Source organism: Hypanus sabinus, chromosome X1 (assembly GCF_030144855.1).
Source record: "Hypanus sabinus isolate sHypSab1 chromosome X1, sHypSab1.hap1, whole genome shotgun sequence".
NCBI classification, from domain to species: domain Eukaryota; kingdom Metazoa; phylum Chordata; class Chondrichthyes; order Myliobatiformes; family Dasyatidae; genus Hypanus; species Hypanus sabinus.
In genome coordinates this window covers 8,496,169-8,511,221 of record NC_082738.1, presented here as the reverse complement: position 1 = coordinate 8,511,221, position 15,053 = coordinate 8,496,169, and the positions used below count along the sequence as shown (strand labels likewise).

The following is a 15,053-nucleotide window of genomic DNA, read 5'->3' as shown; positions in this document are numbered from 1 at the left end:
CCTTAAAGATTTACAACTGTGTGGAAAATAAAATTGCCTCAAATGGGCCACCTCTTATATGCAAACAAAAGATCCCAGTTTCACAGCCTTTTATAAGAGAAAGCATCTTTTCTATATGTATCGAGACTCCCCAGGATCTTGCACCTCCTCTCACCCAATTCAATCACCATGGGCTATGTTCTCTTCCAACTTTTCTCAATAGAACTTTCTGAATCATAAATCTTGCTCCTTTATTTGTATGTTCATAAACCAACAACATTTCAATAAGGTTATCTCTTGTTCTGAATTCTAATGATTTCAGGCCCACCCTTTTCAGTTTTTCTTTACATCTCCATCATGGGAACAAGCAAATTCCAACACATTACCAGAAACATCACAACCCACTCCATTAAAGTTATCAGCATAAGACAGCTCAAATGTCCATCAGAAATGGCTCTAGGCCATCTGAGTTATAAGGATAGGAATAAACTGACTTTGAAATAAAACCTCACCCCATTAACTTCCCTCACCACCATCACCCTCGTCTTTCACGAGTCTTGCAATTATTACAATACTAGAACAGTTCCAGTTGAAGCCTTTTATAATCATTTGCATTGGACATCAAGGAGTACAAAATATTGCAGAATTGTACAACTTGGGCTTATTTTAGAAATTACATCAGCAGGGAACCTCAAGAAAGTTATTATAGAAAGCAATCATAAAAAGTATTAACTTTTGCCAACATTTATTTCTATAAAGCTCAACAAAAAGTTTTCTTCAAATATTAGGAACCCTTTATAATTATACAACTCGCTGCAATACTGCCATTTAAATAGAACAAACAGCTAATCTCCCCAGTTACATTCTGCTACTATGCCAATATTAACCTTCAGCAGAAATACACACCTGGCTTGAGGTCATAGTGGATGATGGGGGGCTTGATCTCATTCAGATATTTCAGAGCATTGACTACCTGCATGATAATGGAGCGGCCCTCTTTTTCGGACATTAACTTGTGTTGTTTTAGGTAGAAATCTAAGTCGTTGCCTTCACAGTACTCCAACACAGTACAAAACCTGAGGAATGAGATCAGTACATCATTTCATCACAAGTCTTCCTTTTTAAACACAATGAAAATATTTTATCTATTTGCATTTTCCACTTGGAATTAGTTGGATCCAACTCAGTATAGAAGATGAGGCATTATTTGGCATGGGAAATCACAAAAAATTTTCCATTATTTCTCATTCCCTTATATCTGAGCATTATCCACAAGGATAACACATCTATCGAACTGCTCATTTTCTACTGTGATCAATGAGAGATGCATTCAATGTTTGAACTCATTAAACATATAAGAGTCTGGATAATGCTTGAAAAAACACTCAGCAAACAGTACAGCTATGGAATTACAAGACCTTCAATCTGTTTCCTCTCTCCTCGCACAAGCGTTACCTCTCAGCTGAAATGAATGATCATGTGCCTGGCTTGGTTATCTTTGAAATATCTCTGGGGAGTAAGAAACTTCGCAAACTTCAGCAAAATTGGGAAGGCACATTTATCAAGGCTGAAAATAATGGTGTTGGTGGAGTTTTCCCATAGAAATTAAACTACTTCAATGTTATTAAGCAGAAGACTACAGGACAGAAACAGGCCTTTCTGCCCATCTCGCCCAGCAAAACTATTAATCTGCTTAGGCCCATTGACCTGCACCTGGCCCATAGCCCTCCATGCCTCTCCTATCCATGTATTTATCCAAATTTCTCTTGAATGTTGAAATCAAACCCTCAACCCAGCACTTGCACTAGCAGCTCATGACACACGCTCACCACCCTCAGTGTGAGGTACATCCCCCACAGGTTCCTCTTAAATAAACCACTTTTCACCCTTAACCCATGACCTCTAGTTTTCACCCAACCTCAGTGGAAAAAGACTGTTTGTATTTACCCTATCTATATTATTCATAATTTTTTGTACCTCTGTCAAATCTCCCCTTGTTCTCCTTTGCTCTACAAAATACAGTCCTAACATATTCAATCTTTCCCTATAATTCGGGTCCTCAAGTCCTGGGAACATCCTTGTAAATTTTCTCTGCACTCTTTCAATCGTATTGATATCTTTCCTGAATTGTACACTCCAACTTCTTATCCAACTCCAACATCTAATACAATTTCAACATCCCACCTCCTGTACTCAATACATTGATTTATGAAGGCCCAATTGGCTCTTTGCCACTCTATCTACCTGTGACACCACTTTCAAGAAATTATATATCTGTACTCTCACATCCCTTTGTTCTACCACAGAACTGGAAGCTGTCCTAAGCCCCCTTTTCAGGAAATGCTTAATATACAATAACTACGGCACCTCTGAAATTCAACAAATTTTGCAATTTTTGCCAATTTGACAAAGAACCTTAAAGCAGATAGCTTAAACTTCAACAAATAACATGGCAATTTGTCCTTTTACAGCTGTCAGTAACCAAGTCAATGGAGACTTAGCAGATGTTTAAACAATAATGTCAGTACAATGTTTTTTCATATGCTCTCATCATCTATATTTTTCAGAGTAATGTGTTAAACATCATGGAACTCTAAACCAATTTGGAATACTTGATGGAGACAAGAGACTGCAGATGTTGGAATCAATCCAACAGATTCCACAACAGTAAGTTTCCTTCAACGATCTGTTATGAGTGATGAACAGACCTGATGGAAATGGGGTGCAGAGTTAACCATTCCCCCCCCACTCCTGAGAACCACAAACTATTACTGTTGCTATGCTGCTCATGAGAGAGAGATATGAAACACAAGCAAGAACATCTGCTACAGATAAGAGGGGGAGAGAGACTATTGATTTACTGTATTATGACTCTTCCTGGATTATTTACTTTCCACTGTACTTTGCTCGTTAACATTCCTCAGGAGATAGCAGGAGTGGCCTGATTTGATGGACACGGTCATTCAGAGTTGATGGATAGCTGAGACCCGGTGAGAGGGGATAAAAGACAGGTCTGGAGAGACACCCTTCAGACACACCAGTGGACACTGACTGAGTGTTGGAAACCCACAGAAAGGTGGGGGCTTCGGAGAGCGAACCAGGAGATCGGTCAGTAAAGCTCACAGTGTTACAGCAGGGCCAGTGGGGACTTGTGTGTGTGTGTGTACACTCATGCCAGAGTGACGTGTCCACCACAGAAGAACGGTCTAGCTGAAGACCAGAGGGGTCATAACTGAACGACCATAACGATACAACGGATTAAGAAAGCCACAAAAAAGTTTGCCTGCCGCAGCTGTTGCTGTTACATCTCGCTCGCCCTCTCTCTCCCCAATGATTTCAATACAACAACCATAACTACTTCAGCATTTATGAACTGAACTCTATACTTACCTATGACAATTCATTTACCCCTTGACATCGATAGAGCTTGTTTATTATTGATTATTATTATTCCTACACTTTTAGGTTTATTACTGCTAACTTGTTTTATACGTATATTTGCATTTTTGATACTGTATTGTGTAGTTTACTAATAAACACCTTTAGTTTGGTACCACCAGACTCCAACGGATTCTTCTTTCTCTGCTGGTCAGACACCCAGTTACGGGGTACGTAACAGATCCATTAAGGAGCCAGCAGGTTAATCAAATCTCAGGCAAGTATCATTTCAAAATTCAAAGTAAATTTATTATTGAAGTACAAATATGACACCATATACAACCTTGAGATTCATTTGCTTGGGGGCATACTCAATAAATCTATAAAAGAATAACCATAATAGAATCAATGAGAGACCGCACCAACTTGGGTGTTCAACCAATGTGCAAAAGACAATAAACTGCAAACAAAAAGATTTTTAAAAAATAATAATAAATAAGCAATAAATATTGAGAACATGAGATGAAAAGTCCTCAAAAGTGAGTCCATTGGTTGTAGGAACAGTTCAATGACGGAGCAAGTGAAGTTGAGTGAAGCTATCTCCTCTGGTTCAAGAGTCAGATTGTTGAGGGGTAATAACTGTTCCTGAACCTGGTGGTATGAGTCCTGAAGCTCTTGTACCTTATTCCTGAGGTTAAGGAATGTTTTTAACCCAATTGCATATCTGATTGCAAGGCAATAAACTAACTTGATTTCAAGACATCTGAAATGCCACCATTGATGACATCATCAAAATATCTACTGGATCAAAGAGCCTTGTCAAAAAATGTCTGACTGAATAATTTTTTTTTAAGAAAAGGTGCAACTTTCCTGATTTTATTCAAGAGATTTTATTTCTACTGCAAGTCTGCTTCATGCACATACTTTAACTTTTTATGCCAAGAAATAACACAGGCCATCATTCAACACACACAAAATGCTAGAGGAACTCTGCAGACCAGGCAACATTGATGGAAAAAAATAAACAGTCAACTTTTCAGGCCGAGACCTTTCATCAGGACTGGAAAGAAAGTTAAAATATCAGAGCGAGGTGCTGGGGGAAGAGAAGGAAGTACAAGGTGGTAGGTGATAGGTGAAGCCAGGAAAAGTGGAGGGGCGAAGTAAAGAGTTGGGAAGTTGAATGGTGAAAGAGATAAAGATCTGAAGAAGGGAGGAATCTGATAGGAGAGGGTCAAAACCATGGAAGACAGTGAAGGGGAGGAGCATCAGCAGGAGGTGGTGGACAAGTAAGGAGATAAGTTGAGAGGGAGAAAACAGGAATGGGAAATGAAGGGGGGCATCACTCAGCCAACTAAGTTCACACCAACCCCCAAAAGACCAATTCCTGCAGCTCCTATTCCTCCCTTGCCCCCATCTCACCTCTCTATCGGCCCCCTTTTGATTCTTATTAACAGACACCAAGGAATAATTTGCAGTTGCCATTTACATACTAGCACATCTTTGGGATGTTGAAGGAAACCAGAGCAGCTACAGTAAACTCGTGCTCATGGAGAGAACGTTCAGCACCTGACGTCAAGATCAAGCCTACAATGAAGCTGGGAGCTAGCAACACTAACTGTTACAGGAAGCAAATTTCCTTCTCTCATATTGACAGAACATAATTGTTTTTACAAGTAGAGAATGAGGCCATTCTTGAACATTCCTAGTAAATCATGCCAACAGGACAATTCAACAGGGGAATTATTCATATCTTTCTGTTTAAAAAGGTATGTATAACATTCCAAAAAATTGACATTGCTACTGTCTTAAGTGGAAGGGGTAATAACAACATTCAGTAAGTGCAACACCCTTACCCAACTGCAGCTCTATTAAATCTCAGTTTAAATGAAAGTAAAAACTTACGAGTCTGTATCTAACGAGAAATAATCGTAGAGTCGGACTATCCTGGGGTGATCCAACTCCTTGTGAATCCTATATTCTCTGCAAGCATGTCTGCAAACCAAATCAGTAACATTAGACAATGTGCAATCTGCTCTGAATGCTGTTATAAAATGAAATCGATCCAATCGATCCAATGTGACAAATAACTTTGCAGAACTGCATTGTTAGAGATCGTTATGCATCAAGAAACAGGAAGTAAACTCTATAATATCATCCCTCTATGAGCTAAACTGACAAACCAAAAGAAATGTAACAAAAAGAAATTCAGAGATATGGGAAAGTAATGTAAATTGTGTAGTTTCATCATTGCTTAAATTTACTAAAAGAATCAATGGTTCAGTTGCTTATTTTTTTAAAAAAGGTGCAAAATAATTTTCTGGAAAAAACTAGCACACATAAATTTGACAACGTTTTCTGAACCATTGGAGCATATACATTTATGACAAACATCCACTGAAGTATATACTACACGATGAGAGTTGGCATCCATCAGCATTCCAGATTGTGAACAGCTGTGGTATTTAGATCAAAGAAATGTGTAGCATGTCCTTTTGACCTGGCTTAAGAAGTCTCGTGCGAGAATCCCTACAATAATTCTGCAATACACAACTGGAGATAGGTTTCTTTTCAAACAGTTTATAGATTATTGTCCAAACAGCTTACAATTCAAACAAGCTAAATTCAGGACAGTTCAAAAAGTCTCAATTTTTTCTGAAGGAATTACCACCAATATGGGCATAATGCAGAAAACAGAAAACAAGCTCTACCACCATTTTTTGATTGTGTAGTTGGAATCTGTGTGGATAAAGGCACTTTGCTTAATCATGATCCCTTATACAATAGAACAGTTGAAAAGGCAGTACAGAAATGCGGGAAGAGGTGGGAAAAACAAAATATCACAAAATCACAGAACGTTAGTAACAAAATCTTCTGTTCAGGATCTACACTCAGTGGCAACTTTATTAGATACACCTATTTGTTAATACAAACACCTAGTCAGCCAAATCATGTGGCAACAACTCAGTACATAAAAAAGCATGCAGACATGGTCAAGAGGCTCAGTTTTTGTCCAGACCAAACATCAAAGAAATACTATCCAAGTGATTTTTACTAAGGAGTGATTGTTGGTGTCAGATGGATGGCTTGTATATCTTAGAATCGGCTGATTTTCTGGGATTTTCACACACAAGTCTGTAGAGTTTACAGAGAATGGTGTGAGAAACAAAAAATTATCCAGGGAGCGGCAATTCTCTGGGTGAAAACTCCTTGTTAATAAGAGAGGTCAGAGGAGAATGGCCAGATTGGATCAAGCTGACAGGAAGACGTCAATAACTCAAATAACCACATGTTACAACAGAGGGGTGCACTAGAGCATCTCTGAATGTGCAACACATCAAACCTTGAAATAGATGGGCTACAGCAGAAGACCACATCTGGTTTCACACCTGTACCTTACAAAGTGACCAGTGAGTGTAGATGAAAGCCATGAATGTACCATAGTACATATTACAGGACCACTAATTACAGGACTCCCTAATCTCAGGGAGATTAAACTTGTGGGCAAATGTCTGAGATCTAAACAAGGCCATAATTGTGGGCGATTTTAGTTACATAAACATCAATGGTGGCTGAGACAATACTAAATGTTTAAGAGTCATTTTTAACCCTACAACTATCAGGCTCCTGAACCGGCTTGGATAACTTCATTCACTACCAGTATGTTCTACAAGCTCACTTACAAGAACAGTTTATAACTCATGTTCTCAGTATTACTTTTATTTGCATAGTTCGTCTTCTTTGCCTATGTATAGTAGTGGTAAAATTCTATTCCATTTTTATTTCCTGTAGATGCCTGCCAGAAAATGAATCTCAAGGTAGCATATGGTAATATACATCACTTTAACTTTATTTATTAACTTTAATAATAAATTTACTTGGAACTTTAAACTATATTCAAGAACTTAATTATATAACAAAGCCAACATGAAGTTGACATCAAAAGATTTAGAGTGTGGATGAGTTAAAAGTGTGGATACGAGACAGCAAATTGAAAGCAGTAACCATAGTTTGGCTAGATTCAGCAAATTTATGGCAAAGGGCATTGCCATACCAGTACTAACAGTTTTATATCAGGCTACAGCCAACTTCACTAGGTTGCAGTGTGATTTAGCAAAAGTGCACTGAAGCAGATGGATGAAGTGTCAGTGTCAGAGGCATGTAAGTATCCAAGGAGGAGAAAGTATCTTTCAAAAAGGAGCATTCCCAATCTAATTAAGGAACACAAGGGTCAGGTAAGCCTTTTCCCTTCTGTTTGCCTTATGTAGATAGCTTATGTTGCAAGATAAAATTATTAAGATATTTAAAGGCAAAGAGGGTGCATGAAAAATTACTGGCAAAAAAGAAAAGCTCAAAACTGTTTTACAAATGTGTGATAAGACCAAAACAGGAACAGAGCAATGCCTTTTCATTTGGCTATATTCATGGGTACTCATGTATGGTTAAATGACAATTCAACTTGAAATTGAACTAATCAGACTGTGGGGTTTTGGAAAATGTGAGAAACAATAATGGAGGAATGGGAACAATCAGTAGCACCAATTAGAAGGCATCTCATGTAGGGAAACAGTGGTCAAAAGCTTATGCAAATTATGAACAAGATAACAGGAAGCAGATCTCATGAACACACGACTTTTAAAAAAAGACTGAACATGGGTTAGAAATGGCATCAAAGACAGGGTTGTGCATGGTCACCGCTACTCTTTGCATTATATGTGGAATCATTAGCTCAATACATCAGACAAAATGAAGATATCAGGGGAATTACTATTAAATGGACAGAACATAAATTAGCCTGTTATGCGGATGACATTTTGACCTATCTGGGGCAACCAACATACTCTTTACCTAAATTAATGCAATCCTTTGAACAATATGGTCAATTATCAGGATACAAGATCAACATAGATAAAACCCAATTACTTTCATATAACTATAGCTCACCAAGAGAAATTGGAAGTAGTTATTCCTGGGCATGGCAAACAGAGTCTTCCAAATATTTGGGCATCATTATGCCAAAAGATTTAGCAAAATTATCAGAATGCAATTATCAGCCTATTATCAACCTAAAATTAAGGAAGATATAACAAGATGGAACCTAATTCCTTTTTTTGTCATCTCAGTTCAAGGATTGAATCCATTAAAATGAATATACTGCCCAGACTATTATATCTCTTTCAAACCCTACCAATAGAGATTAAACAAAATCAATTCAATGAATGGAACAAAATGTTATCAAGATATATTTGGCAAGGTAAAAGGCCTAGAGTTCGTCTCAAAGCTTTGCAATTAGCCAAGGAAAGGGAGGGGATTGGGGGTGGGGTTGGGTCTTCTCTTAGAGATTATTATTTTGCAGCACAGTTGAGAACTGTGATATGTTGGTGCAACCCATCATATGATGCTCAATGGGAAAACATTGAGGGGATACTTCCCATCCCCATACAGGCAATTTTGGCTGACAACAACCTACAAAGGTACATAAATACTATTGATAACCCATGGGTGAAATATGGAAAACTATTATAAAAGAATAAACTAGAGGGAAATATTGCAATTCTCAAATGGTGTGCATATGACTCGGATTTTACGCCGAACAAACCGGATGCTAGATTTAAGGTCTGGACAGCTAAAGGAATAACAGTTCTTTGCAACATAATGAAAGAAGGAACACTGTTCAGTTTTGAAATGCTTAAAGAGAAACACTCATTAGAAAATCAAGACTTTTATCGGTATTTACAGATGCGACAATATGTTAATAGGACGGTTAAAAATGTAACCAAGGCAAGAACATGTTTGATAGAGCTATTTAGAAAAACATATAATTCAGATAACAGTAGTAGAATCATTTCAAGCATGTTTAAGGGTTTGTCAAATCTTAAACACATTCGACTTAATACATTAAAACAAAATGGGAGAAAGGAGGGATAATTATATCTGAGGAAGAATGAACAATAATATTGAGCTATCAATGGAAGTGTACCAGTTCACAGAAATGGAGGGAGCTCAGATGGAAAAACTTGATATTTTATTACACCCTCTCAGAAATCCCATTATGATAGTAACCTCCCTGTTTGCTGGAGAAATTGTGGAGATCAAAATGCAAACCATTATCATATTTTCTGGGAATGCCCCATTATCAAAGACTATTGGAGTGGGATACACAATGTCCTACAAGACATCTTTAAGTGTGATATACCCTTCGAAAGTAAGACCATATATTTTGGGTATGTACCTCAAGAATGTTTGAAAAGAGATAAATATTTAACGAATATACTGTTGGTGGATGGTAAAAAGACTCTTACTAGGGAATGGTTATCACAGGAGAGCCCAACTTTAAATGCATGGATGGAAATTACAATGGACATTTACAAAATGGAGAAGATAACAGCATCTGTTAATCATAAGGTGGAACAATTTGATCTATACTAGGAAAATGGTTTAACTACATAACACCTCATAGGCCTGATTTTATTCTCACAGATCAATGAATATGTTGTAAAAAAAATCACTCCCTACTTGCACATAGTTCTTTCTTTCCTCTCTTTTCCATAAGTGTATACCTCAGATAAATCTTATGTGGAGATTTGTGAATATACGACTATGATATATATATGTACAATATCTGAAATACATCTTATGGAAATGTTTGTTTGATGATGAACTTCAATAAAAAATAAATTACAAAAAAGAAATGGCATCAAGGTTGAACTGGATAAAGATTGCTTTCAGAACCACAGGGCAGCAGGAAAGATAGGAATGTGATAGAGGCATTAAAGGAGAGGGTGTGATTTAACAGTTAGCTTAAAAAATGACAATGAATATTAGATCAGAAACAGGAGAGTTAGAACCATGAACATGTTGGTAATAAAGATTTAAGAGGTCACATTTTTATGGGGATCGATTTTAGAAGGGATAGCAAAACAAGAAAATAGAAAACTCAAAGTATTGGTCTAATACCCAACTGTATGTAGCCTTATTTTTATAAGGCTCTCACAAAATGCTGGAGGAACTCAGCAGGCCAGGCAGCATCCATGGAAAAGAGCAAATAGTCAATATTTCAGGCTGAGACCTTTCATCAGGACCTGAAAGAAAGTACGGTGGAGGGAAGGGTAGAAGTAGTACAAGATGGTAGGTAACAGTGAAACCGGGAAGTGGAGATGTGGGGGGGGGGGGGGGGGGGAAGAAGAGACTGAAGAGCTGGGAAGTTCATTAATGAAAAAGATAATGGGATGGAGGAGAGGAATCTGATAGGAGAGGACAGAAGACCATGGAAGAAAGGGAAGTGGGAGGAGCACCAGAGGGAGGTGATTTGCAGGCAAGGAGATAAGGTGAGGGGGAAAACAACTAATGGAAGTTGGAGAAATCGATATTCATGCCATCAGGCTGGAGGCTAACCAGATGGAATACAAGGTGCTGCTCCTCCAACCTGACTGTGACCTCATCGCGGCCTACTGAGTTCCTCCAGCATTTTGTGCGCTACTTTGGATTTCCATCATCTGCAGATTTTCTCATGTATTATAAGGCTCTGCTAGTTCACACATCAGAATTCATTAAATGAAAAACAAAAATGTAGTTGCTCAGATCTGTAATAAAACAGGTATACTGGGAGTACTCAGCCAGTAAAGCAGCATCTGTGGGAAGACAAGCCAGTCAATGCTTCCGGTCGGGGTCCTTCCTCAGATAAGACCATAAGATATAGGAGCAGAAGTAGGCCATTTGGCCCATCGAGTCTACTCCACCATTCAATCATGGGCTGATCCAATTCTTCCAGTCATCTGCACTCCCTGCCTTCACCCCATACACTTTGATGCCCAAGAACCTATCTCTGCTTTAAATGCACCCAATGACTTGGCCTCCACAGCCACTAGTGGCAACAAATTCCACAGATTTACCACATTCCAACTAAAGTAATTTCTTTGCATCTCAGTTCTGAAAGGGCATCCTTCAATCCTGAAATTGTGCTGTCTTGTCCTAGACTCCCCTACCATGGAAAATAATTTTACCATATCTACTCTGTTCAGGCCTTTTAACATTCAGAATGTTTCTATGAGATCCCCTCCCCCCATTTTCATGAACTCCAGGGAATACAGCCCAAGAGCCACCAGACGTTCTTTATACGGTAACCCTTTCATTCCTGGAATCATTCTCATGAATCTTCTCTGAACTCTCTCCAATGTCAGTATATCCTTTCTAACTCAAGGAGCCCAAAACTGCACACAATACTCCAAGTGTGGTCTCACGAGTACCTTATAGAGCCTCAACATCACATCCCTGCTCTTGTATTCTATACCTCTAGAAATGAATGTTAACATTGCACTCACCTTCTTCACCACCAACACAACCCGGAGGTTAACCTTTAGGGTATCTTGCACAAGGACTCCCAAGTCCCTTTGCATCTCTGCATTTTGAATTCTCTCCCTATCTGAATAATAGTCTGTCCATTTATTTTTTTCCACCAAAGTGCATGACCATACACTTTCCAACACTATTTCATTTGCCACTTTGCCCATTCCCCTAAACTATCTAAGCCTCTCTGTTTCCTCAACGCTACCCACTCCTCCACACATCTTTGTATCATCTGCAAATTTAGCCACAAATTCTTTACAGGATTCCCCCCGCTATCCAAAAGTAGAGCATTCCTATAAAACCTTTCGTAAGCTGAAATGGCATAAAGTGCAGAAGCAATTACCATTAATTTATATGGGAAAATTTTTTGAGTGTTCCCAGACCCAAAAAATAACCAAATAATACCAAATAGCACATAAAACGTTAAAAAAAAGGCACATACACACATGTGCATGCACCTGCCAGCGCAAGGCTTCATGGTCATGGTAGTCTTTCTCGGGGTAAACACAAGTTTAAAGTGGGTGCTTTATTCGTAAAAGGGAAAATCCTCTTCAGATTTCTTTTGGTTAACGAAAACAGGTTACTAATTTAGGTCTTTCATAAAAGCAAAGCGATGTAAAGCGAACTTTCGTAAAGCGGGAGACACCTGTAATCCCATAGTTCAAATTATTGACATACATGTTAAAAAGCAGCGGTCCCAACACTGACCTCAGTGGAACTCCACTGGTAACCGGCAGCCAGCCAGAATAGGATCCCTTTATTCCCACTCTGTTTTCTGCCGATCAGTCAATGCTCCACCCATGCTAGTAACTCCCCTGTAATTCCATGGGCTCTTATCTTGCTAAGTAGCCTCATGTGTGGCACCTTTTCAAGGGCCTTCTGAAAATCCAAGAACACCATATCTACTACATCTTCTTTGTCTACCCTGCTTGTAATTTCCTCAAAAAAATTGCAGTAGGTTAGTCAGGCAGGATTTTCCTTTTAGGAAACCATGCTGACTTTGGCCTATCTTGTCATGTGCCTCCAGGTACTCCGTAATCTCATCCCTAACAATCGATTCCATCAACTTCCCAGCCACTGATGTCAGGCTAAGAGGTCTATATAGTTTCCTTTCTGCTGCCTCCCACCCTTCTTAAATAGCAGAGTAACATTTGCAATTTTCCAGTTGTCCAGTACAATGCCAGAATCTATCTATTCTTGAAAGATCATTGGCTGAGTTCTTACATCATTTCTGATTTTGTTTTAGAATTGCCATTTTAAAAAAAAGTATATTAATGATAACATTTTTGCAAATCTGTGCAGTAATTTTATGCATATTTAAATGAAGAGATTTACCAGGATGTTGAATGGTCTAGAGGGCATGTCTTATGAAGACAGGTTGAGTGAACTAGGGTTTTTCTCTTTAAAGTGAAGAAAGATGAGAGGTGACAATAGAGATCTACAAGATGATGAGAGGCATAGATACAGTGGATAGCCAGAGCCTCTTTAGAAGGGAAGTAGCAGCTAATACAAAGGGGCATAATTTTAAGGTGATTGGAGGAAACTTTGGGAGAGGGGGAATGTTAGAAGTTCTTTAAACAGACTGGTGAGTACATGGAACACCTTGCTGGGGTGGCGGCAGAGTTAGGGGCATTTAAGAAACTCAGCTAGGCACATGGATGATAGAAAAATGGAGGGTTATATAGGAGGGAAAGGTTAGTTGGATCTTACAGTGTGTTCAAAAGTCAGCACAACATTGTGTACCAAAGGACCTGTATTGTACTGTAATTTTCCATGTAATACGAGCTCAATCAGTCCTCAGAAGTACGCCATCATTATCTATCCCAGCTCCTCGCTGTTGGCAATTCCCCGATCTTCGAAAAAATGTATCCACTTCTCCAAATACCCCCAACGATCTCATCTTTACAACCCTTAAGGGCAGAAGATTCCCAAGAGTCACCACTTTCTGCAAGAGCATCTTGCACATCACTTTTAAATAACCAATGGCCACCCATTTGAGGTTTCCACCAGTGGGATGACATCTCAACGTTTGCCTTGTCAAGACCACTTATGTACTTTGTATGTTTCAATAAGAAATATAATAGTCAGTCTTCTTCTGCAAGTTGGGGAGTTCAAAACTAGAGAGCATTGGCATAAGGTGGGAAGGGTATATTTAACAAGGGTCTGAGAGACAACTTTTTCCATGAACAGGGCCCTGCAGATATAGAACGAGCTGCCATTGGAAGCTGGAGAGGCCGGTACAATTATGCTTGATCAGGTACATGGATAGGAGGTGTTTCTAATGGGACTAGCTCAGTGAGGCAACTTGGTTGGCATAGAAACTTGCCCAAAGGGCCTGTCTTCCAATTTGTGTAGGACTATGGTACAAAATTAACCCTCCTTCTTTGAAACTCCAAAGAACATGGATCTAATTTCTTTAGCTGCTCAGGATAGGTTAACAGCTGGTGATTGGAAATAATTCAAGAACTTCAAGTGCCTCTTAGTTTTTAACTAAAAAAACTTTTTGTGCAATTATAAACCAATGCAGAATTGAAGAGACCATAAATCTTAGTAAATATTTGGAAATAAAGATACATTTTGCTCGAGCAACAGATAAGAAGGTACACCTTAGGAATTATTCCATCCTTTAGAAGCTGCCAATTCACAAAACATAACAGCTTTGAATTTAGTTGCTTGTGCCTAGAGGAATACAGCTATGCTGTAGAAGTTAAATTTAGTATATCATAACAAACCAGACACATGCTAAAATGTAAACACAAGGAAATCTGCAGATGCTGGAAATTCAAGCAACACACACAAAATGCTGGTGGAATGCAGCAAGCCACGCAGTACTATAGGGAGAAGCACTGTCGACATTTCGGGCCGAGACCCTGCATCAGGTGAGTCCTGACGCAGGGTCTCGGCCCGAAACATCAACAGTGCTTCAACCTATAGATGCTGCTTGGCCTGCTGCGTTCCGCCAGCACTTTGTGTGTGTTGCATGCCAAAATGTCTGAATTTGCTATAATACACTCATTTTCTGGAAGCCATTAGTTGATCACATGCAATCGTCTCATTATGGCGGGGGTGGGGGGGGGAAGAACTGTTTTCATTCCTACAAAACAGTTCACACTTCAATTTTTTGTGACGTGAAGCTGTGTCATCTGCATATACAAAGAATCAGAATTGCAAAAATAGTTTACTTTCTAAAAAATCACATACAATAATTGCCATCAGCACAAAGTCCATCTCAAATTTTAAGGTAGTAATTTTTGAATTTTCCTAGGGGTTGTTCCCATCACCCAAACAGCAGGGATTGCCTATACCAAAATCAACTCCCACTTTGATTGAGAATAAACCAATGCATTCAAAAT

At 38.8% G+C, this 15,053-nt stretch overlaps 1 protein-coding gene across 9 annotated transcripts in view; it reads right to left on the bottom strand.

Moving 5' to 3' along the window:
- Positions 1–15,053, bottom strand: part of tlk2 (tousled-like kinase 2) — a 160,110-nt gene that overhangs the window by 19,819 nt on the left and 125,238 nt on the right. For 8 of the 9 annotated variants that reach the window (XM_059955729.1, XM_059955737.1, XM_059955730.1 and 5 more), the window contains 2 exons: positions 5,260–5,349; positions 886–1,055 (listed from right to left, as the gene is read on the bottom strand). In XM_059955729.1, coding sequence (XP_059811712.1) covers positions 886–1,055; positions 5,260–5,349 — 260 coding nt within the window. The remainder of the gene's footprint in view (positions 1–885; positions 1,056–5,259; positions 5,350–15,053) is intronic. The other variant, XM_059955736.1, reaches the window with a different exon arrangement.